Source organism: Triticum dicoccoides, chromosome 2A (assembly GCF_002162155.2).
Source record: "Triticum dicoccoides isolate Atlit2015 ecotype Zavitan chromosome 2A, WEW_v2.0, whole genome shotgun sequence".
Lineage (NCBI taxonomy): Eukaryota > Viridiplantae > Streptophyta > Magnoliopsida > Poales > Poaceae > Triticum > Triticum dicoccoides.
The window spans coordinates 516,109,515-516,131,448 of NC_041382.1; the positions used below are offsets into that span (position 1 = coordinate 516,109,515).

At 45.2% G+C, this 21,934-nt stretch overlaps 1 protein-coding gene and 1 long non-coding RNA gene across 2 annotated transcripts; both read right to left on the reverse strand.

The window, feature by feature from the left end:
• Window positions 1–18,770: 18,770 nt before the first annotated feature.
• Window positions 18,771–20,178, reverse strand: LOC119355123 (NDR1/HIN1-like protein 12). The gene is made up of 2 exons (XM_037621905.1): window positions 19,796–20,178; window positions 18,771–19,436 (listed from the first exon to the last, which is right to left on the reverse strand). The coding sequence occupies exons 1-2, from the start codon at window positions 20,003–20,005 to the stop codon at window positions 18,996–18,998; spliced, it is 651 nt and encodes a 216-aa protein (XP_037477802.1). The 5' UTR covers window positions 20,006–20,178; the 3' UTR covers window positions 18,771–18,995.
• Window positions 20,179–20,260: 82 nt separating this feature from the next.
• On the reverse strand, window positions 20,261–20,842 carry LOC119355124. Its single transcript, XR_005171467.1, has 3 exons — window positions 20,750–20,842; window positions 20,569–20,627; window positions 20,261–20,490 (listed from the first exon to the last, which is right to left on the reverse strand). It is a non-coding gene; the product is annotated as an uncharacterized LOC119355124 (long non-coding RNA).
• Between the last annotated feature and the right edge of the window lie 1,092 nt (window positions 20,843–21,934).

The window sequence follows — 21,934 nt, forward strand, 5'->3', positions numbered from 1 at the left end:
AATTGGAGACAGAGCATGTCTTCGTGTGCCCCCTCTGCGAGGATTTAAACGAGTTGGAGTTAAGGGAAAGTTAGCCCCCGAGATTTGAAGGACCATACCGAGTTTTGGAGCGTATGGGAGAAGTGGCCAACAAGTTGGAGTCACCTGAAGGACCGTCAGGAGTTCATGATGTGTTTCACGTTTCCCAGTTGAAGAAGTGCCATGAAGAGATGGCCAATATTCCCCTGTAAGGACGCTTGACCCTGGAAAGGATAATGATGTTCCATGAAGTGGAGTATGGACTCCATAAGTATAAGTTTATATCTCGGTATGTAGGATAACCCACGAGGATGAAGAGATGAATTACTATTGGATATAAAGGAGGTATGATGTTGGTATTATGGAATGATTATAACTCCATGATGAGTTTGAGTAATCATGTCTTAGTCTTGTACAAATAGAAGGAAGGGAGACAATACAATTGGATGGATTTTAATTATGCTAGGAAGCTGGAAGTTGGATGTTGGAATAACGATAAGTTGCCCAGAGGATAAGTTCAAGGTTTACAAGTGATGAGATGGGTCATAACCCACAGGCCCCAGGACCTGCCAAGAAGCAAGCACATTCTTGCTGAAGGAAAAAAAACCTGGAAGAGAGTACGACCTTACCCACCGACGATTTTATAGGAGTTTACGCAAAACCTGAGAGTGGTGAAGGAACGATAGATGTTTGTTTGGCTTGCAGAATCAATGGATTATTCTGAATACAGTTCGTGGACAAGAGAAATTCTGCAATGCTTGTGAGGATGACCGAGTGTTAGAATGCGAGATTCGCTAAACCATATACAAGGTAATGATTTGGGTGCGGGATGGATTGATCACCATACCGACTTACTCTTATTATTCGCCTTGCTATGTGGGATGGTAAATCTAAGTGACTTACCTATAGTAAAGAGACGACGATCAAAACCCTGTTTAAACCTTAGAATGGTATAGCAAGTTTTCCCTTGTACAAGGCAGCTTTTGCCAACCGTAGGTTATACGGTGAGGATCAACCAGACCCATTTCCTGCAGGAGAAACCATAAATCGTTGACCACCATGAGATATCGATTAGTTGTTTAGTACTGGCGCCAGACCCGTCAGGTAAGAAGACCCAGTCGCGGAATAACCTTACCAAGATGAAAGGATAGAAGAATTGTGGTAAAGGTTATGCCACTACGGAAAGAGCCAGAGAAGGAATTATCCTTACGATCTGAGAAGACCGGCCCTGTCAAGAATAGGGATGGAGTATATGAGTATTGATGGGACCGTAACAATGTTTCTAAGGGTGGTAGCACCCGAGACCCCGGAGACGATCGATGGATTTTGAGAAGACCCCGAACTTAACCTATTTCTTTCTAGCCTCTCCGAATCTCGAGGACGAGATTCATTTTAAGGGTGGTAGGTTTGTAACATCCCAAAATTCTAAATTTTGGAATGTTATAATAAATAGATAGATTTGACTGATTGTTTGATTGATTGTCTAAAAGTGAGTGAATTCGAAACTTTTTGAAAGTTAAATGAGAGGGAATAAAAGGACTTTCCCAAACTTTCATATTTGCTTTATGATCTCCATGAATTCAAATTCTTTTCAAATACAAAACCCTTGAGCGAAGATGATATGACTTCTTCCATTTAAATTAAATGAAAGGGTATTTGAAAATAATTGAATTTCATTTGGAAATATTTCAATTCATAAACTTCATGCAGCTCAATGATTTTCATGAGAGAAGATAAAAGGACTTCTTCAAATTATATGAAATATGAGTTGGGAGTTTCAAAGAATTAAATTCAAAGTTCTTTTGAATTTATTTTCAATTTGGAGTTATTTGAGTTTTATTCAAATTATTTTTCTCCAAAAATAAAATATATGGAAATTAGGGTAACATGATTCCCTACAACAGAAAATTGGAGAGAAATAAATTTGAAATCATTTTGATATTTCTAAAATGATTTTTATTGGATTTTATTAGACCAGTAGTACTCTTTGAATTATCTGAATTTGTGTAAATTTTATTTAATATTAGGAAAATGTTCATCTTGTAGAAAATAGTTTTCTCAAAATTTTGATGTATAATATGCCTATATAAAGTTTTATTTTATTTTTGTTTTTCAGTTTATCGCATTCTGTTTAAAAAAAACTGTGCGCGCCTGAAACTAACTGTCGCTTACGTACGCATCATAGTACCAGCGAGCGCCCTATTTTTTTTCTTTATCCTATATGGGCCAGGCCCAGCCAGCTTTTTTTTTCTTCTTCTTAGGCCGAATTTTGTAAAAAAGAAAACTGCACCGCAGCGTGCGCGCGGCCGGCGAAGGCCTTTAGGCCCATCCGCCTCTTTTCTTTTCTGTTTCATATATTTTCATCTATGTTTAGCTCACATTGTCTAGCCTTTGACCTCTAAGCCTCTTTTCCACCAATAAATATAGACCCATAGAGCCTCCAAAAATCATTCGATTCGCGTTAAATCAATATTTTAGTTTGACTAGATTCATTTAAGAAAAATATATTTCTGCTCTCCGGCGCGACTTCTGGAAATTGTCTTTTCTCTTCAAACTCGTCTTTTCTCTGCCTTATAAAGGTATCTTTCTTTGTTTTTTTTCTTATACCTCCATAGTTTATTATTTTTAGACTAATATGATAAAATAATTAGATTATCAATTAGTCTACGTATTTATACATTAGACCCTAGCCCGTAGCTATTTTTTCTTCCGTAAAACAGCTTGGCCCTGATTTTTCAAATAGCCATAACTTTTTACTCGTTTATCTAAATCCAACGAAACCAACGCCCACTTCTTCATTATGATCTCCTCTATCCAGTAATCCAACTCAAACATGTTTTTGAAAAGTTTAAAATTTAAATTAGATCAGATTTAAATTCAAACTTCGTTTGATCATAACTTGAGTTTCGTAGCTCCGTTTGAGTTGATTCTTTTTGCAAATCGAAGCTCTTGACCTAAACTTTTTGATAAGGCCAAATTCATATAATTTTGGTACTGTTAGAAATTGTTTTATGTTGCAAGAGTTATTTGCTTGGTTTTGATGTTTTCCGAATCGACTTCTTCGATCTTTCTGCTCTTTTGAGTGATTTCTTATGTGTGGTTACTATTGCTTGATTACGATAGATTGACTGGAGTGTGACGAGTAGAGCTATCAAGATTTTTGAGTGCAAATCATCTTCATCAACATTGCAGGCAAGTTCACACTTTGATCATATCCCCTTTCATACCCAGTTTTATTGCATTAGATCAATCCTCAAACATTGCATGATTAGGATCTAATTAAATTGTGGGATGGGAAGTAGTTGAGGTAGTACCTATTACCTGCTTATTATCAAACCCTTGGGAGTTACTTTTACGTTATGCTTACATTGCCATGCTATGCTCGTAGACGTGGATTGGGTGTTTTGAGAGTATTCATGATAGATGTGAGATTGTTAATTAATGGTTTACTCAAGGTGTCAACTTAAACACACATCTGGGTGGATTGAGGTACCTGGTTATTCCAGGATTGCCTGTCTAGGCACCTGGGTAGACCAGGATTGCCTGTTTTTTTTATGGACCGCCACCCAGGCTCAAAGGGATCATGAGATTTTTCATACTAGAAACTTTCGTGTGCAGCCACAAGCTATTATGGGATCTAGCATAGTTGATTAAGTCGTGCGAACTCTTACAGGGTAGACTAGCAGATGTAGGGGAAAGTAGGTGTAACGGTCTATCCATCGTAAGGTGCTAGCGCTTCTGAAAGACTATGTCTCGGTCATCCGTCTTCTCAAACACCATGTAGTGCGAGAAACCAAATGGAGGCGATCGAGTCTTGTGGGGAAAAGTGCGCAAACCTCTGCAGAGTGTATAAACTAATCATGATTAGCCGTGTCCCCGGTTATGGACGTCTTGAGTATCTAGTACCTAGATTATCATGTGAATCTCATCATGTTACTTTAAATTAAGTTTGTTGGGTTTAATGATGTTATTTAATTGGGATTGAGAATGCTGTCAACCATTCTCAATGTTCAACAATCACCATGATAGTTAAATAAAATTTATTCCTTTGCAGTAGAGAAAAATTGGCTTTACGCAAAACTATAGAGCTTTTCCACCAGCCAAATATGCATGTAGTGATAGTCTTTATTCATCATTCTATATGGTGTGAATTTGCCAGTACATTCAATGTACTGACCCTTTGTGGCTGCAATGTCTCATGTTGCAGGATTATCTTACGTCGAGTAAGTGATACGTTAGGGTTACAATTTCTACACTCAACTTTGCCGTTGGTGTTGATGGGAATCCACAACCTTGTTACTTCCGCTATTTTGATTGAGGTAATAGTATTTACGTTTATACATGTGATTTACCTCTGTTATAAATCCTCGAGTACTGTGTCTGTCGGCATACCGATCCAGGGATGACACTTAAGCACAGAGACTTGATCCATTTGGGCCGGGTCGCTACAGGAGGTATGGTGGCTGTTTTGAGTAAGATATAAGAAGATTTATGTGTGATAGAGCGTATCATATCGCGGGGTTTCGATGCACCGGTGAAGTTTGCACCAACTCTCAATGTGAGAAAGGGCAATGCACGGTACCGAAGAGGCTAGCAATGATGGAAGGGTGAGAGTGCGTATAATCCATGGACTCAACATTAGTCATAAAGAACTCACATACTTATTGCAAAAATCTACAAGTCATCAAAAACCTCAGCACTACGCGCATGCTCCTAGGGGGATAGATTGGTAGGAAAAGACCATCGCTCATCCCCGACCGCCACTCATAAGGAGGACAATCAAATAACGCCTCATGTTTCAAATTTGTTACACAACGTTTACCATACGTGCATGCTACGGGACTTGCAAACTTCAACACAAGCATTTCTCAAATTCACAACTACTCAACTAGCACGACTTTGATATTATTACCTCCATATCTCAAAACAATCATCAAGCATCAAACCTCTCTTAGTATGCAAAACACTCATAAGAAAAAAATTACTAATCTTGAATACCTAGCATATTAGGATTATTTAAGCAAATTACCATGCTATTTAAGACTCTCGAAATAATATAAGTGAAGCATGAGAGTTCATCTATTTCTATATAATAAAACTACCACCGTGCTCTAAAAGGATATAAGTGAAGCACTAGAGCAAATGACAAACTACTCCGAAAGATATAAGTGAAGATCAATGAGTAGTCGAATAATTATGCAACTATGTGAAGACTCTCCCATTTAATAATTTCAGACATTGATACTTTATTTAAACAGCAAGCAAAACAAAATAAAATAAAATGACGCTCCAAGCAAAACATATATCATGTGGCGAATAAAAATATAGCTCCAAGTAAAGTTACCGATGAACAAAGACGAAAAAGGGGATGCCTTCCGGGGCATCCCCAAGCTTAGGATTTTGGTTGTCCTTAAATATTACCTTGGGGTGCCTTGGGCACCCCAATCTTAGGCTCTTGCCACTCCTTATAACATAGTCCATCGAATCTTTACCCAAAACTTGAAAACTTCACAACACAAAACTTAACAGAAAACTCGTAAGCTCCGTTAGTATAAGAAAATAAATCACCACTTGGGTACTGTTGTGAACTCATTCTAAATTCATATTAGTGTAATATCTACTGTATTCCAACTTATCTATGGTTCATACCCTCTGATACTACTCATAGATTCATCAAAATAAGCAAACAACACATCAAAAACAGAATCTGTCAAAAAACAGAACAGTCTGTAGTAATCTGGATCAAACGTATACTTCTGAAACCCCAAAAATTCTAACATAAATTGCTGAACGTGAGTAATTTATCTATTAATCATATGCAAAAAGAATTAACTAAATATCACTCTCCAATAAAAAATGGCAGCAAATCTCGTGAGCGCTAAAGTTTCTGTTTTTTACAGCATGATCAACAAGACTCTCCCCAAGTCTTCCCAATGGTTCTACTTGGCACAAACACTAATTAAAACATAAAAGATCAATAATACAGAGGATAGATAAATTATTTATTACTAAACATGAGCAAAAAGCAAGGAACAAGAATAAAGTTGGGTTGCCTCCCAACAAGCGCTATCGTTTAACGCCCCTAGCTAGGCATGATGATTTAAGTGATGCTCACATAAAAGATAAGAATTGTAACATAAAGAGAGCATCATGAAGAATATGACTAACACATTTAAGTCTAACCCACTTCCTATGCATAGGGATTTTGTGAGAAAACAACTTGTGGAAACAATAATCAACTAGCATAGGAAGGCAAAACAAGCATAACTTTGAAACTTTAAGCACATAGAGAGGAAACTTAATATTATTGCAATTCCTACAAGCATATATTTCTCCCTCATAATAATTTTCAGTAGCATCATGAATGAATTCAACAATATAACCAGCACCTAAAGCATTCTTTTCACGATCTACAAGCATAGAAAATTTACTACTCTCCACATAAGCAAAATTCTTCTCATGAATAGTAGTGGGAGCAAACTCAACAAAGTAACTATCATGGGATTGAAAATTGAAATCAAAATGACAAGTTTCATTGTTATCATTATTCTTTAAAGCATACATGTCATCACAATAGTCATCATAGATAGGAGGTATGATTTCATCATAATAAATTTGCTCACCAAAACTTGGGGGACAAAAAATATCATCTTCACCAAACATAGCTTCCCCAAACTTGTGGCTTTGCATATCATTAGCATCATAGATATTCAAGGAATTCATACTAACAACATTGCAATCATGCTCATCATTCAAATATTTAGTGCAAAACATTCTAGTGCATTCTTCTTCTAGCACTTGAGCACAATTATCGGAATCCTTATTTTCATGATAGATATTAAAAAGATGAATCATATGAGGTACCCTTAATTCCATTTTTGTAATTTTATTTTATAAACTAAACTAGTGATAAAACAAGAAACTAAAAGACTTGATTGCCAGATCTAAAGATATACCTTCAAGCACTAACCCCCCGGCAACGGCGCCAGAAAAGAGTTTGATGTCTACTACACAACCTTCTCCTTGTAGACGTTGTTGGGCCTCCAAGTGCAGAGGTTTGTAGGACAGTAGCAAATTCCCTCAAGTGGATGACCTAAGGTTTATCAATCCGTAGGAGGCATAGGATGAAGATGGTCTCTCTCAAGCAACCCTACAACCAAATAACAAAGAGTCTCTTGTGTCCCCAACACACCCAATACAATGGTAAATTGTATAGGTGCACTAGTTCGGCGAAGAGATAGTGATACAAGTGGTATATGGATGGTAGATAAAGGTTTTTGTAATCTGAAAATATAAAAATAGCAAGGTAACTAATGATAAAAGTGAGCGTAAACGATATTGCAATGATAGGAAACAAGGCCTAGGGTTCATACTTTCACTAGTGCAAGTCCTCTCAACAATAATAACATAATTGGATCACATAACTATCCCTCAACATGCAACAAAGAGTCACGCCAAAGTCACTAATAGCGGAGAGCAAACGAAGGGATTATGGTAGGGTACGAAACCACCTCAAAGTTATTCTTTCCAATCAATCCGTTGGGCTATTCCTATAGGTGTCACAAACAGCCCTAGAGTTTGTACTAGAATAACACCTTAAAGACACAAAACAACCAAAACCCTAATGTCACCTAGATACTCCAATGTCACCTCAAGTATCCGTGGGTCTGATTATACGATATGCATCACACAATCTCAGATTCATCTATTCAACCAACACATAGAACCTCAAAGAGTGCCCCAAAGTTTCTACTGGAGAATCACGACGAAAACGTGTGCCAACCCCTATGCATAGGTTCATGGGTGGAACCCGCAAGTTGATCACCAAAACATACCTCAAGTGAATCATGTGGTATCCCATTGTCACCACAGATACGCACGGCAAGACATACATCAAGTGTTCTCAAATCTTTAAAGACGACTCAATCCGATAAGATAACTTGAAAGGGGAAACTCAATCCATTACAAGAGAGTAGAGGGGGGAGAAAACATCATAAGATCCAACTATAATAGCAAAGCTTGCGATACATCAAGATCGTATCACCTCAAGAACACGAGAGAGAGAGAGAGAGATATCAAACACATAGCTACTGGTACATACCCTCAGCCCCGAGCGAGAACTACTCCCTCCTCGTCATGGAGAGCACCGGGATGATGAAGATGGCCACCGGAGAGGGATTCCCCCTCCGACAGGGTGCCGGAACGGGTCTAGATTGGCTTTCGGTGGCTACGGAGGCTTCTGGCGGCGGAACTCCTGATCTATTGTGCTCTCATATGTTTTAGGGTATATGGAGATATATAGGCGGAAGAAATACGTCAGGGGGGCCACGAGGGGCCCACGAGGGTGGAGGGCATGCCTAGGGGGGTGGGCGCGCCCCCCTGCCTCGTGGCTTCCTTGTTGATCCCCTGACGTGCACTCCAAGTCTTCTGAGCTTCTTCTGATCCAAAGATAAGTTTCATGAAGTTTCAGGTCAATTGGACTCCATTTGATTTTCCTTTTCTATGATATTCTAAAACAAGGAAAAAAACAGAAACTGGCACTGGGCTCTGGGTTAATAGGTTAATCCCAAAAATGATATAAAAGTGTATAATAAAGCCCATAAACATCCAAAACAGTAGATAATATAGCATGGAGCAATCAAAAATTATAGATACGTTGGAGACATATCAGTTGTCATTTGATTAACGGGATCACATCATTAGAGAATGATGTGATGGACAAGACACATCCGTTAGCTTAGCATAATGATCGTTTAGTTTTATTGCTATTGCTTTCTTCATGACTTATACATGTTCCACTGACTATGAGATTATGCAACTCCCAAATACCGAAGGAACACCTTGTGTGCTATCAAACGTCACAACGTAACTGGGTGATTATAAAGATGCTCTACAGGTGTCTCTGATGCTGTTTGTTGAGTTGGCATAGATCGAGATTATGATTTGTCACTCCGAGTATCGGAGAGGTATCTCTGGGCCCTCTCGGTAATGCACATCACTATAAGCCTTGCAAGCAATGTAACTAATGAGTTAGTTATGGGATGATGCATTATGGAATGAGTAAAGATACTTGCCGGTAACGAGATTGAACTAGGTATGATGATACCGACGATCGAATCTCGAGCAAGTAACATACTGATGACAAAGGGAACAACATATGTTGTTATGCGGTTTGACCGATAAAGATCTTCGTAGAATATGTAGGAGCCAATATGAGCATCCAGGTTTCGCTATTGGTTATTGACTGGAGATGTGTCTCGGTCATGTCTACATAGTTCTCGAGCCCGTAGGGTCCGCACGCTTTACGTTCAATGACGATTTGTATTGTGAGTTATGTGATTTGATGACCGAAGTTTGTTCGGGGTCCCGAATGACATCATAGACATGATGAGGACTCTCGAAATGGCCGAGAGGTAAAGATCGATATATTGGAAGGTTATATTCGGACACCGGAATGGTTCTGAAGTGTTTCGGGTATTTTTCAGAGTACCGGGAGGTTACCGGAACCCCCCGGGGAAGTAGTGGGCCTTAATGGGCTTTAGTGGAAAGGAGAGAAGGGGCGTAAGTGGTGCCCCCCCATGGCTGGTATGAATTGGACTAGGAGGGGGCGGCGCCTCCCTCTTTCCTTCTCCCTCTCTTCCTCCTTCCCTCTCTCTCCCTCTTGGAAAAGGAAGGGGACTCCCACTAGGATTGGGAATCCTAGTTGGACTCCCCTATGGCGCATGCCCCCCTATGGCCGACCTCCTCCTCCCCCCTCCACAGTTTAGCCACCCCAAAGCACAACACACAATCTCTTAGCCATGTGTGGTGCCCCCTCCATAGTTTATCACCTCGATCATATCATCGTAGTGCTTAGGCGAAGCCCTGCGCCGGTAAACTCATCATCACCATCGCCACACCATCATGCTGATGGAACTCTCCCTCGCCCTCAACTGTATCAAGCGCTCGAGGGACGTCATCGTGCTGAACGTGTGCTGAACACGTTTGGTTGGATCGTGAAGACGTTCGACTACATCAACCGCGTTACTAAACGCTTCCGCTTTTGGTCTACATAGGTATGTAGACACACTCTCCCGGTCTCGTTGCTATGCATCTCCTAGATAGATCTTGCGTGATCGTAGGAATTTTTTGAAATACTGCGTTCCCCAACAATAATGTCGGCTGAAAACCTAGGTGATGTTTAAGCTTATTTATGCAAACAAGAGCAAAAGAGTTCGTAAAAGTTTTTCTTTTCACTTTCAGTTTATCAACTGAATTGCTTGAGGACAAGCAAAGTTTAAGCTTGGGGGAGTAGATACATCTCCAACGTATCTACTTTTCCTAATGCTTTTTGAGGGAGTCCTAGATTAGGGGGTCTCCGGACAGCCGGGCTATATCCTTTGGCCGGACTGTTGGACTATGAAGATACAAGATTGAAGACTTCATCTCATGTCCGGATGGGACTTTACTTGGCGTGGAAGGCAAGCTAGGAAATACGGATATGTATATCTCCTCCTTTGTAACCGACCTTGTGTAACCCTAGTCTCCTCCGGTGTCTATATAAATCGAAGGGTTTTAGTCCATAGGACAACATACAATCATACCATAGGCTAGCTTCTAGGGTTTAGCCTCTTTGATCTCATGGTAGATCAACTCTTGTAATACTCATATCATCAAGAACAATCAAGCAGGACGTAGGGTGTTACCTCCATCAAGAGGGCCCGAACCTGGGTAAACATCGTGTCCCTTGCCTCCTGTTACCATCCGCCTTAGACGCACAGTTCGGGACCCCCTACCCGAGATCCACCGGTTTTGACACCGACATTGGTGCTTTCATTGAGAGTTCCACTGTGTCGTCATCATAAGGAATATGGCTCGCCTTGTTGTCAAGGACAACATCACCTATGGGGGAGCCCTGGCTGTAGGCCAAACTCTCCGACTAGGCGGCTTCGTCATGACCGCCCGCTCGGCCGCTACACCGACGATGACCTCTCGGGTCGTCGAAAATAGCCTCCACATTAGCTCAAAATTTGCCGAGCAGATGAATCCAATGGAGCTCTCCTCTTTGAACGAGCTCTTGGATCGTATTGACGCTCTGGGAGTCACTACGGACTATGATCGGATCGGGCTTAAACCTGACCAAAGGGAGATTAACTCTCCGCCGGTCACCCATCAGATAGCGGGGGTGGAGGAGAAATGCGGCGATTCTCCCTCTACCTTGAGGACAAACTATATCCGGATTCCCGAGCTCTCCAAACAGGATACTCACTCACGGGAGGACACCGCCCTAACCCTGAATCCAGAATCAGGCCGCATACCGAACCCACAGGGCAACATCCCGGAGCCCGAACTTCCAAGATCAGAAACTCCCCTGCCCTGGGATCACAGATTGGGTCAAGGTCTGGACTTAAATCCACCCACCCACCCAGATACAAACGATCTTTCCCACATTAGGCAAGCGCCCCAAGAGACAGTACATCACTATTGGGCCAGATTCCTCCTTGTAATGAACAAGGTCAAGGACTGTCGCGAGGAAGATGCAATTTCATTATTTTGCAACAATTGCATGGACAAAGAAGTCCTCAATGCCATAAGTCGCCATGATGTAGCACACTTCGCTGACTTGGTGGCCATAGTACGGAAATACTGTGCGATGGAAGGTGTCTGGAAAACCCAAACGCAATTTTGGGATAATCCGGCTCTGACAAAACCCCCAGTCCGAACTAAAAGGGTGCACTCTCATAAGTCGCCCGACTCAATTACAAAGAAGCAAAAGCCCACTACAGGGCATGGAACCGTATTGGAGGGATGGCTCAACGGGCTCTGCAAAATCCACAGTATAGCGGATACCATCTCAACACACAAACTTAGAGTATGTTGGGTACTCCGGCAGGTGGCCAAAAGCGGTGAGGATCTTCTCACCCAAAATACCTCAGAGCACCTTCCCACGGATAACAACACAATATTAACGGTCTTCGAGACCTTCGCCTCAAATAATAGGCGTAAGTGAGCACTCCGCAGCCTTGCCGAAGTCTGCCACGTGACAGCAATAAATCCATGGAGCGACACGGCTATCACCTTCAATGACAGTGACGAACCTAAATTCCAAACAGCCCGAGCACCAGCCACTTTGGTCCTCAGTCCAATTGTGGACGGCTTTCGGCTCACTAAGGTGCTCATGGATGGCGGCAACGGATTAAACCTCGTTTATGAGGAAACTCTCCAAAAAATGGAAATAGACAGCAACCGTATTGAGCAAAGCAGTACGACCTTCCGAGGAATCATCCCTAGTCGGGAGGTACGTTGCACTGGGAAAATCACACTTGATGTGGTATTCGGCACTCCGGAGAATTACAGGTTCGAAGAAATTACATTCCAAGTGGCCCCGTTCAGTAGCGGATACCACGCCCTTCTAGGGCGGGAGGCATTCACGATTTTTCAAGCCATACCCCATTACAGGTACATGAAGCTCAAAATGCCCGGACCTAAGGGAATTATCACTCTAGCTAGTGATCCTAACATAGCACTCCGCGCTGAGAACAAAACAGCCGCACTAGCCCTTGAGGCATTATCTGAAGCCCTTGTGGCAGAGGAGTTAACCGCGCTGCGCTCCACAGTGGACAGGGATAACGTGATACTAGACAAAAGATCCAAGTCCACCTCCTTTAAACCAACAGACGAAATAGTTAAATTCCAAGTCCATCCAACGGACCCTACCAAAACAGCATCCATTGGGGCACAGTTAGACCCCACTGTAGACGCTGCACTACGAGAGTTTCTGCGTGAGAATTGGGATATATTCGCCTGGCATCCTTCAGACATGCCAGGAATCCCACACAGATTGGCCGAGCATAGCCTTAATATTCTAAAAGGATTCAAGCCGGTCAAGCAGACTCTTCGGCGTTTCTCTGAACCTAAGCGACAAGCCATGGGAGAAGAGTTGGCCAAGCTACTGGAAGCCGGATTCATTAAAGAAATAAAAGATCCGGATTGGCTAGCAAACTTGGTGATGGTACCAAAGAAGGACAAATCCTGGTGCCTATGTGTCGACTTCAAAGACCTTAATAAGGCTTGCCCAAAGGATCCCTTCCCACTCCCTCGCATCGATCAAATCATCGACGCTGCCGCAGGACACGAATCATTGTGCTTCCTCGACGCATACTACGGTTGCCACCAGATTAAGATGGCGGAGTCTGATCAAGCCGCAATGGCATTTATAACACCATACGGCCCCTTCTGCTTTAACACAATGCCCTTCGGGCTCAAAAACGCCGGCGCAACATATCAGCGCATGATCCAGACATGTCTGGAAAAGCAGATCGGTAAGACTGTGGAGGCATATGTAGACGATGTGGTCATTAAAATCAGACACGTTGACTCTTTAATAGACGACTTGAGGCTCACGTTCACCAATCTCCGAACATACGACATTAAGCTCAATCCGGAAAAATGCGTTTTCGGCGTTCTCGCCGGAAAGCTCCTGGGCTTCATCGTCTCCAGTAGAGGTGAAGCAAATCTGGCTAAAATCCGAGCTCTGTCACAGTTGGCTATCCCAACTGACCTCAAGCAAATCCAAAAATTGACTGGATGCGTGGCGGCTTTAAGCCGCTTTATCTCTCGATTAGGAGAAAAGACACTTCCCTTTTATCGCCTTCTTCGGCGCACCAAACACTTCGAGTGGACGGACACAGCCACTACCGGATTGGAAGAAATAAAAGCCATCCTGGCCACCAACCCAATCCTGGCCGAGCCAACTGTTGGCGAACCAATACTATTATATATAGCAGCAACTCACCAAGTTGTAAGCGCAGTGCTCGTCGTCGAAAGAGAGATAGACGGACATAAATTCCCACTTCAAAAGCCGGTATATTATGTATCCACCGTCCTCACTCCATGCAAATCATGGTACCCACATTATCAAAAGATAGCATACGCGGTATTTATGGATCCAGGAAATTACGACTCTACTTTCAAGAGTGTTCGATTACGGTGGCCTCCGAAGTACCACTCAATGACATAATAAACAACTGCGATGCCACGGGCTGGATTGCCAAGTGGGCCATCGAGCTCCTCCCATTCGACATAACATATAAGCCACGATGAGCCATTAAGTCGCAAGTACTGGCCGATTTCATAGCGGAATGGACAGAAGCCGAACTCCCTAAAGAGTACTGCGCATACTCCAATTGGATCATGCACTTCGACGGCTCTAAAATGCTGGCTGGTCTGGGGGCTGGCGTCGTCTTGACGTCCCCCACCGGAGACACAGTGCAATACGTGCTCCAAATACTATATACAGACTCCAATAACGCAGTCGAATACGAGGCCCTATTACACGGCCTCCGAATGACAATCTCCATGGGCATCCAATGCCTAGAGGTGCGTTGGAGACTCGAACCTCGCAATATCCCAAATAAATGGAGATTTCGATGCCAAGGATCCGAAAATGGCGGCATATCGCAACACCGTCCTCAAAATGTCAGCCCGGTTCGAGGGGCTTGAATTCCACCATGTGGCTCGGGAAAACAACCAGATGGCGGACATCCTAGCCCGTATCGGCGCTAAACGCGACCCTGTCCCACTGAACATCTTCCTGGAAAGAATGTTTAAACCATCCGTGGTATGGGAAGGGGACACCGGCAAAAATAGTCCGGACCCGGCCACAACCCCAGATGCCGAACACTCTGACATAATCGGAGGCTCTGCCACCGAAATAACACCTTCAGCCCACGTGATAATGGTCGTCATCGCCCCATGGACAGAACCATTCCTGGCCTACCTAACCAGACAAGAATTACCCGAGGACCAAAACGAGGCCCGCTGCATAGTGCGGCGATCTAAAGCCTACAAGGTCCATGAGGGAGAGCTTTATAAGAAAAGCACAACCGGAGTCCTTCAAAGATGCATCTCCGAAGAGGAAGGGCGGAAGCTTTTGGCAGAAATCCATGCCGGACTCGGCGGCCACCACGCCGCAGCGCCGGGCCCTTGTAAGCAAGGCCTTCCGTATAGGTTTTTATTGGCCGACGGTCCGGGCAGATGCACATCATCTGGTACAGCATTGTGTCGGTTGCCAGCTTTTTGCAAACCAAAGCCACATGCCACCTACCGCCCTCCAAACAATCCCCATTACTTGTCCCTTTGCAGTCTGGAGGCTCGATATGGTCGGACCCCTCAAAGGGGAACCCATAAGAGAAAATACTTACTGGTCATGGTGGATAAATTCACCAAATGGATAGAAGCCAAACCTGTCAAAACGGCTGAATCTGGACCGGTGATAGACTTCATATCCGGGGTTGCACACCATTATGGCGTTCCCCACAACATCATCACTGACAACGGCACGAACTTTACAGCCGACGAGGTGAAACTTTGGTGCAGCAACATGGGCATCAAGCTCGATTATGCTTCTGTCTATCATCCGCAAACTAACGGTCAAGTCGAACGAGCGAATGGTCTTATCATGAGCGGCATTAAACCCAGAATAGTCCGATCTTTAAAGGAATCAGACACTCATTGGGTAGAGGAGCTTGACTCCGTACTATGGGGGTTGCGGACCACGCCGAATCGCACTACCGGATACACACCATTTTTATGGTGTATGGCGCTGAGGCGGTGCTGCCTTGCGACATAATTCATGACTCACCTCGAGTGCGCATGTACAAAGAAAGAGAGGCTGAGCTCGATCAGCAGGATAGTTTGGATGCCCTGGAGGAGGAGTGCGACGTGGCAAAAGCCCGTTCCGCATTCTATCAGCAACAGGCTCGAAGGTATCAAAGCAGAGAAGCACGGGCCAAAACCTATAACGTTGGCGAACTAGTTGTACGCCTGCCGGAGAAGAAAAAGAACAAGCTTAAGCCCAAATGGGAAGGTCCCTTCATTATCGACCAGGTTCTGACCGGTGGAGCGTACCGTCTGCGGGATGCATCGAATAATCGACTCGAGCCAAACCCATGGAACGCAGCCAGACTCCGAAGATTCTACGCCTAGCGCCGGACTCTATGCTCATCTCCTTACCTCCATGAATTTTTTGCACACCTATTTTTTCTCTCTTTTCTCTTCAAGGCCCTAAGGGGCTATATTTGTGTCTTGGTCACACAATCTTGATGCGCTAACCGCGCTCAATATAACTAGGGGCTTCGTATACAGAAGCTTAATCCCTTTCCGGGCTGTATGCCCCGCACATGTGTTATTCTTCCGCATGTATTTTTTTCGCCATTATATGCATCAATATGACTTAAGTTTTGGCCAAGCTGGGTTGCCTGGCTCTTGTATTTATGCCCTATGTTCCCGTTAATTCGGCTAGAGCATAAGGGGAGCGCCTCTGCGATTGTTACTGCCGGGTCAGCCGGATGTGTATCTCAGACTGGGTGAAGCCGAAAGCTAGCGTTCTTAAGGGAATATTCGGTCGGTGAATAAAAGATGACTTTCATTTAAATTACTACACGCCCCCAGATGTTTTTAACCTGCGTCTCACAGTTCGGACATGCACATTAGGGCATGCGTACCCAAGAAAAGGAACCTTTAACAGAACTATTCTGCCTGGAAGATGTTTCTTACTATCCATGTAATATAGCATAGCTAGTTGGGTACTTGTCTGTTCAAACACTTATGACCCCTACGCCTGGTTTCCATGCATATCCCGGTTTTTATATAACCGAGTGGGTATTTGGATACACTCCGGACTATCGGGTCCAGAGGTTGAAGCGAAAAGGTCCGCCATGACAAATGATTTACAATCCGGCTAGGGACATTACATATGTCACTTGAAGTACACAGTCACTAAGAATGATTAAATTCTTCTTCTATACCATCCAACAGGCTGTCTAGCCTACAATTCTATTGGGAATACTTTGCGGCTAATTTTACTTGATCATACACTAAACTGACGGGGATCTCTTTCCCATCGGGCCCCACAGGTCCGACCTCGGCCATGTAGTTTGGGTCAGCCTTGGTATATCGTGTCTTCACCATAGCCCAGGCTTCCTTTGCACCTTGTCGGCAGACTGATATCTTCCATAATCGGAAGCGCCGCCGCGCTCCCTTGAGCTTCTCTATAAGCTCCCCCATGCCTCCTGGCGGGGACGCGGAGGGCCATAAGGCTTGGGCAATACTCTGCATCACCTGCCGAACTTGTTCGTGCAGTTGTGAGAGCTCTGGTAGAAGATCACCCGAAGACCCCGGCATCTCCTCCGTGGGACGACCCGTCAGCATACCTGCAGACATAACGCTGATTAGCAGGCTTCTTCGCCGAACTCCTTTAAAAAGTTCGTTCAAGCACTTACTAAAAATGCCGCGATGAAGCCGTTTATTCTCCTTCACGGAGTCCGCAAGCTGGGCTCGGACATCCTTCAGTTCCACGCCCAGCCGGATATTGGCATCTTGGAGATCATTTTTCTCCTGCCTGACTCGCGTCAGCACGCGCTCGCCAGCATTTCGTTATCGATCATCACGTGCCGTATCCGCCTCCACGGCCTCCGGATTCACTCCGGGGCCACCTGCAACATCTATTGTTAGGTGTGCATACATGCCGCATACTATCTAGTACCGATATTCTTTGCAATAGACAAAAGAGTTACCAGGGGGACCCTTTTTGGACTCCTTCAATGCGGCAACAGCGGCTTCCAGCTGGGCCTTGCACTCGTCCAGCTTTGAGACAGTTGGGAATTCTTTTCTGCAAGAACCTGCGCAAATAATGATCCTTAAATCAGTTGCGTCAACTGTTTCAAGTCTCAGGGGCTACTGATACATATAATCGTCAGATTTGCTTACCCGTACATCCCTTACATACGGATCCGTGGCTCTGGCTAGACCATTTTGAGCAGCACGGAGGTACGCGTCTCCAGAATTGAAGGCATCAAATGCCTCTAGTGAGAAGCAAGCGTCGCGGAGTACGGCTCAGCGACGCCTATGATTCATAACGCTCTCCACTTCTAAATTTGTAGCGGATAGTCTATCCGCATCCTCTGTAGGAGGAGCATCCGGCGTCCGCCTCATGTTGGCTTCCGCCTCTATGTCCGGCCCTGAAGCCCGACTGATGGAGGCGTGAACGGCAGCCTCTTCGGATATACTCCGGCGAGCATTTTTTCTATTAAAGAAGTATGGACGTCATTACAGTTTAAGAAATTCATGTATTCATCGTGTTAATGCTTTGTTCTGGTCGAAGCGGTGTTTCCTTCCTCGTCGCCATCACGGCGCAGCAACGATCGACGCTCCCTTCTCTCGCCTCCGTCACAAGTGCCGTGACGCGGAAGGACCTGTCCGCTGCACTGCATGCGCACGTCGGTTTCAGATTTCAGACGCGGTCGGAGGTCGCTATGCGCTGTGGCAAATGGCAGATGAAGCTGTCATGCGTGTGTGTGTCGGTGCGGGCGAATTTTTCAGGCTAATAAACTTGCTACTAATGCGCAGCTCAGCCACCTGCCGACCTCCAATGATGCTGTCTGTTTGCCACACGATCCTTAGTCTCAGTCGACCTGCTAATGCTAGGCTGTGACACTGGTCGTGCTCTTGCCCTTTGCACGGAGCTGAGCGTGACGCGCTGCCAAATTCCGTTTCACACGTACGTACGTACGTGCGTTGGCCTGTCACTCTCCATCTCTAGCTCAAGAAATCATTGTACATTCCTCTTTTGCATGGCACCATCCTCAACCAAACATCAACACGTACGTGTACACAGCAATGCGGACACTGAGATGCATGCAGTTGTAGGGAAACTCTGCTTTTACAAGTAGACTCTGCTCGCCCGACGTACAGATTGCCAAATGAGAAACAAATTTGATACTCAGGGGTAAATAGAACAGCTTATAATACGATGTATAAAAAAGTAGTAGCATTATTCTGCACAGATTCAGAAAAAACAGGGTAAGGAAATTGGTGATAATTATACACTATCATATCATGGTTGTTGCTACCCTACAAGATTTACTCCTGCAAATAATTAAGAGCGCTCGACGTCGCTCTCAGCGTCGCCCCGGCGAGACGACGTGCGTCCGCGTCACTCACACGTCAACGGTGCAGTAGGACGGCTGCGTGAACTTGAGCGTGACTGCCTGCTTGCCGCCCGCCGTGGCGCTCATGGCGAAGGCGCCGCCGGCGTTGCCGCCGCTGGCGGAGAGCAGCGCGGGGCAGTTGACGAAGATGTGGTAGCTGCCGGAGACCCAGCTGCCGACCTTCCACTTGACGCGGCCGTCCACCTTCACGTGCAGCAGCACGTACCCGGCGGCGATGTCCTGCTTCATGGCGTCCGCCACGTAGGGCGCCACCGGCACCGAGTCCCCGGACATCACCGGCGACCACACCGACTGGTCCTTGTGCCCCTGGTAGATCGCCGGCAGCGACACCGGCACCGTCACCGGCTCGTCGCGGTACGTGGTGAAGGCGTGCAGGGTCTTGTAGTAGATGCCCACCCGGTCGTTCGGGTTCCGGGACGCGATGGTCACCTGCGTCAGATATATACCAGAGCAAATACTGTTTCAGATACTCACTATGTAGTATGAAATGTACTTTATTTCGTGATGACAAAATTGGATATGCTTAGCTGACTACGATCCAGCTAGATTCCCTCATACTGATGTAGTGATGTTACTCTTCTAAGAGAAACATTCTCTCATACTCCTACTAGCTATCATGATTCACTAACTATAGTAGCTCTGCGATTTTAACAGTAGAACAAAAACAGAAACAGGACGCTAAACCAGTCGCTTTTACTAATTTTGTGCCTTGTTGCCTAATTGGGATCGAAGACCAAACTGTGAACTGTCCGAGATGAATGAAAACAAGAAGTTTGAGATGTGCAAACCTGGACGTCAAGGGAGAGAGCCGGATCGGCGAGGTCGATGGAGCGGAGCTGGATGTCCTGGAGGTAGAAGGAGGGCTTGGAGGGGTGCAGGGCGAGGTAGATGACGAGCGCGACGAAGCCGACGAGGACGGCGAGCGTGAGGATGCAGGCGGCGACGGAGCCGCAGCACCGCCGGAGGATCCAGTCGTGGTGAACCTTGCCCTTGCTCATGGTGACCTGATCTGATCAACTGGGCTCAGTCTCTGTGTGTACGAGTGAAGGGCTGCTAGCTGGGACTGTGGCCGTTTGCGATGTGTAGCATGTGGGTCGAAGGAAGGCTCGGAGTGAGTGGGAGTGGCTATAGGCTTACAAAAGTCCTAAATAGATTACACGCAGGAGGTGGTGTGGTGTGGTGTGGCGCATGTTTCAAAAGGTTGATTATCTTTTGGGGGTTAGGGGAGGGGGCGAGGTGGCGAAAGGTACAGCCCAACTGACGAAGATTCTTCTGCTTCTTCTTCCTGGGCCCCGTCGGCGGCATGGAGCTTACCTATCTATCTATCTGTTAATCCGAGATCGCTGCTCTGCGGCCTGCAGTGCGTGAGTCTGGTGTGCTTCTGGCGCTTGTGAATTGCGATTCACTCCGATCTCATCTCAGGTGGTCAAGTGCGTCAGATTCCTTCTCTTGTAGGACCTTTTACTATGAAGGTTGGTGTCTCCTGTTTAAAAAGAAAAATGAAGGTTGGTGTCTTGCATTGCATGTGCACGTACTCCTACTTCTGAGAACATGAGCTGACCTTATTTTGTGGTTGGCCTGTCAATCATTGACCTGTGCTAGCGGTGCTGAAATTTCATACTGCTATGAGTTAAGAAAAAAAGCAGAGCCGTTAAACACTGGTTAATTCTTCGCTCAAAGCCTAACTTGATCACTTGATCAGAGCGGCATGGATCCGGGGAGGGAGGCACGGTCGGTCGCACCTCGCACGCATGGCGGTGACTGGCCAGGCCTAGCTCGGCAACCAGCACAGCACCAGAGAAATCTCCTCCTATCCCTAGCTAGCTTCTCCCATCCCGCTGCAGCCTAGAGCACAGCGCGGCGCGCAATAATTTAGACCGAAGCGTCGTGCGAGTGCCCGATCTCTCATGGCCCGGCCGTTTGCCGATCCGGTCGACGCGCGTAGTGGGAGTGGGAAAGGTTGGTGGCGCGTACTAGTAGCATAGCACATAGCACGCGAGCGTGGACGACGGTTCCGACGTCGCCTCACGCAACAGGGCAAAAGGCCCCCGAATTGGCCCAAGCAAGCGCGCATGGCGCCGCGCAACGAACGTTCCGGCCGGGAGCGTGCGTCCGGCCGGTGCCCTTCATTCGTTATCTCCCTCCCACTCCCCCCACCGGCCGCCCTGTGCCCCATGCCACCATGTGCTCCAGTTAAATAAACATGTAGTCTTGTCGATCTCCTACCTAATCATTCATTCGAGTTGCATACTTGCATCGGAATTTAGAAGGATCGATCATTCATTCGAGTTGCGTCGGAATTTAGAAGGATGGATCGTGCTCGCTCCGTCACAAAATAAGCCTCGTCAATTTAGTACAACTTTAATTCACGTTCGTATTAAATCAACGATATTTATTTTGGGACGGAAGGAGTATATGTACACAACCTTCCTACAAAAGATGCCTTGCTCTGATCATCGTATCTTGTTCTTTTTTATTCATCTTTTCTTCGTTTCTGAATCACATGCTTCGATCGATTCGTAATGACGAATATACTAGCAAACCAACCTTTGGTTGGATGATTAAAGGGACTGTGTCCGGCGTTGCGTATTTAATGAAAGGAGACGTTCCCATGAATGATGAGGTGTCTATAGTGACTCCATAAATTTTAAGATAATATGTCGGATCAGTCTTTCGGATATGCTCAGAAGGGTAAGGTGTGTACGTGTGCGCGTTCATGTGTATGCATGTGTATACGAGCACTTGTGTCTGTACCGTGTTAAAAAAAACTGAATATACCAGCCACTCAAAAGCCGTGGTTAAGGGAAGAAATGAAAACATTCAGTAGTCCTGCTGGATAACGTTGTCGCGTAGTAGTGCGTGTGGTGGTGCCATGGTGCCGTATTATTTTTCTTTAGAATTTGGGCTTTCGGATAGAAAAGCGTTAA

Excerpts from the sequence above, each read along its gene's own strand:
- LOC119355123 (XM_037621905.1), bottom strand. The coding sequence starts at position 20,005 with ATGAGCAAGGGCAAGGTTCACCACGACTGGATCCTCCGGCGGTGCTGC. Across the intron at positions 19,437-19,795 it reads CTCTCTCCCTTGACGTCCAG|GTGACCATCGCGTCCCGGAA; the intron begins GTTTGCACATCT and ends TATCTGACGCAG.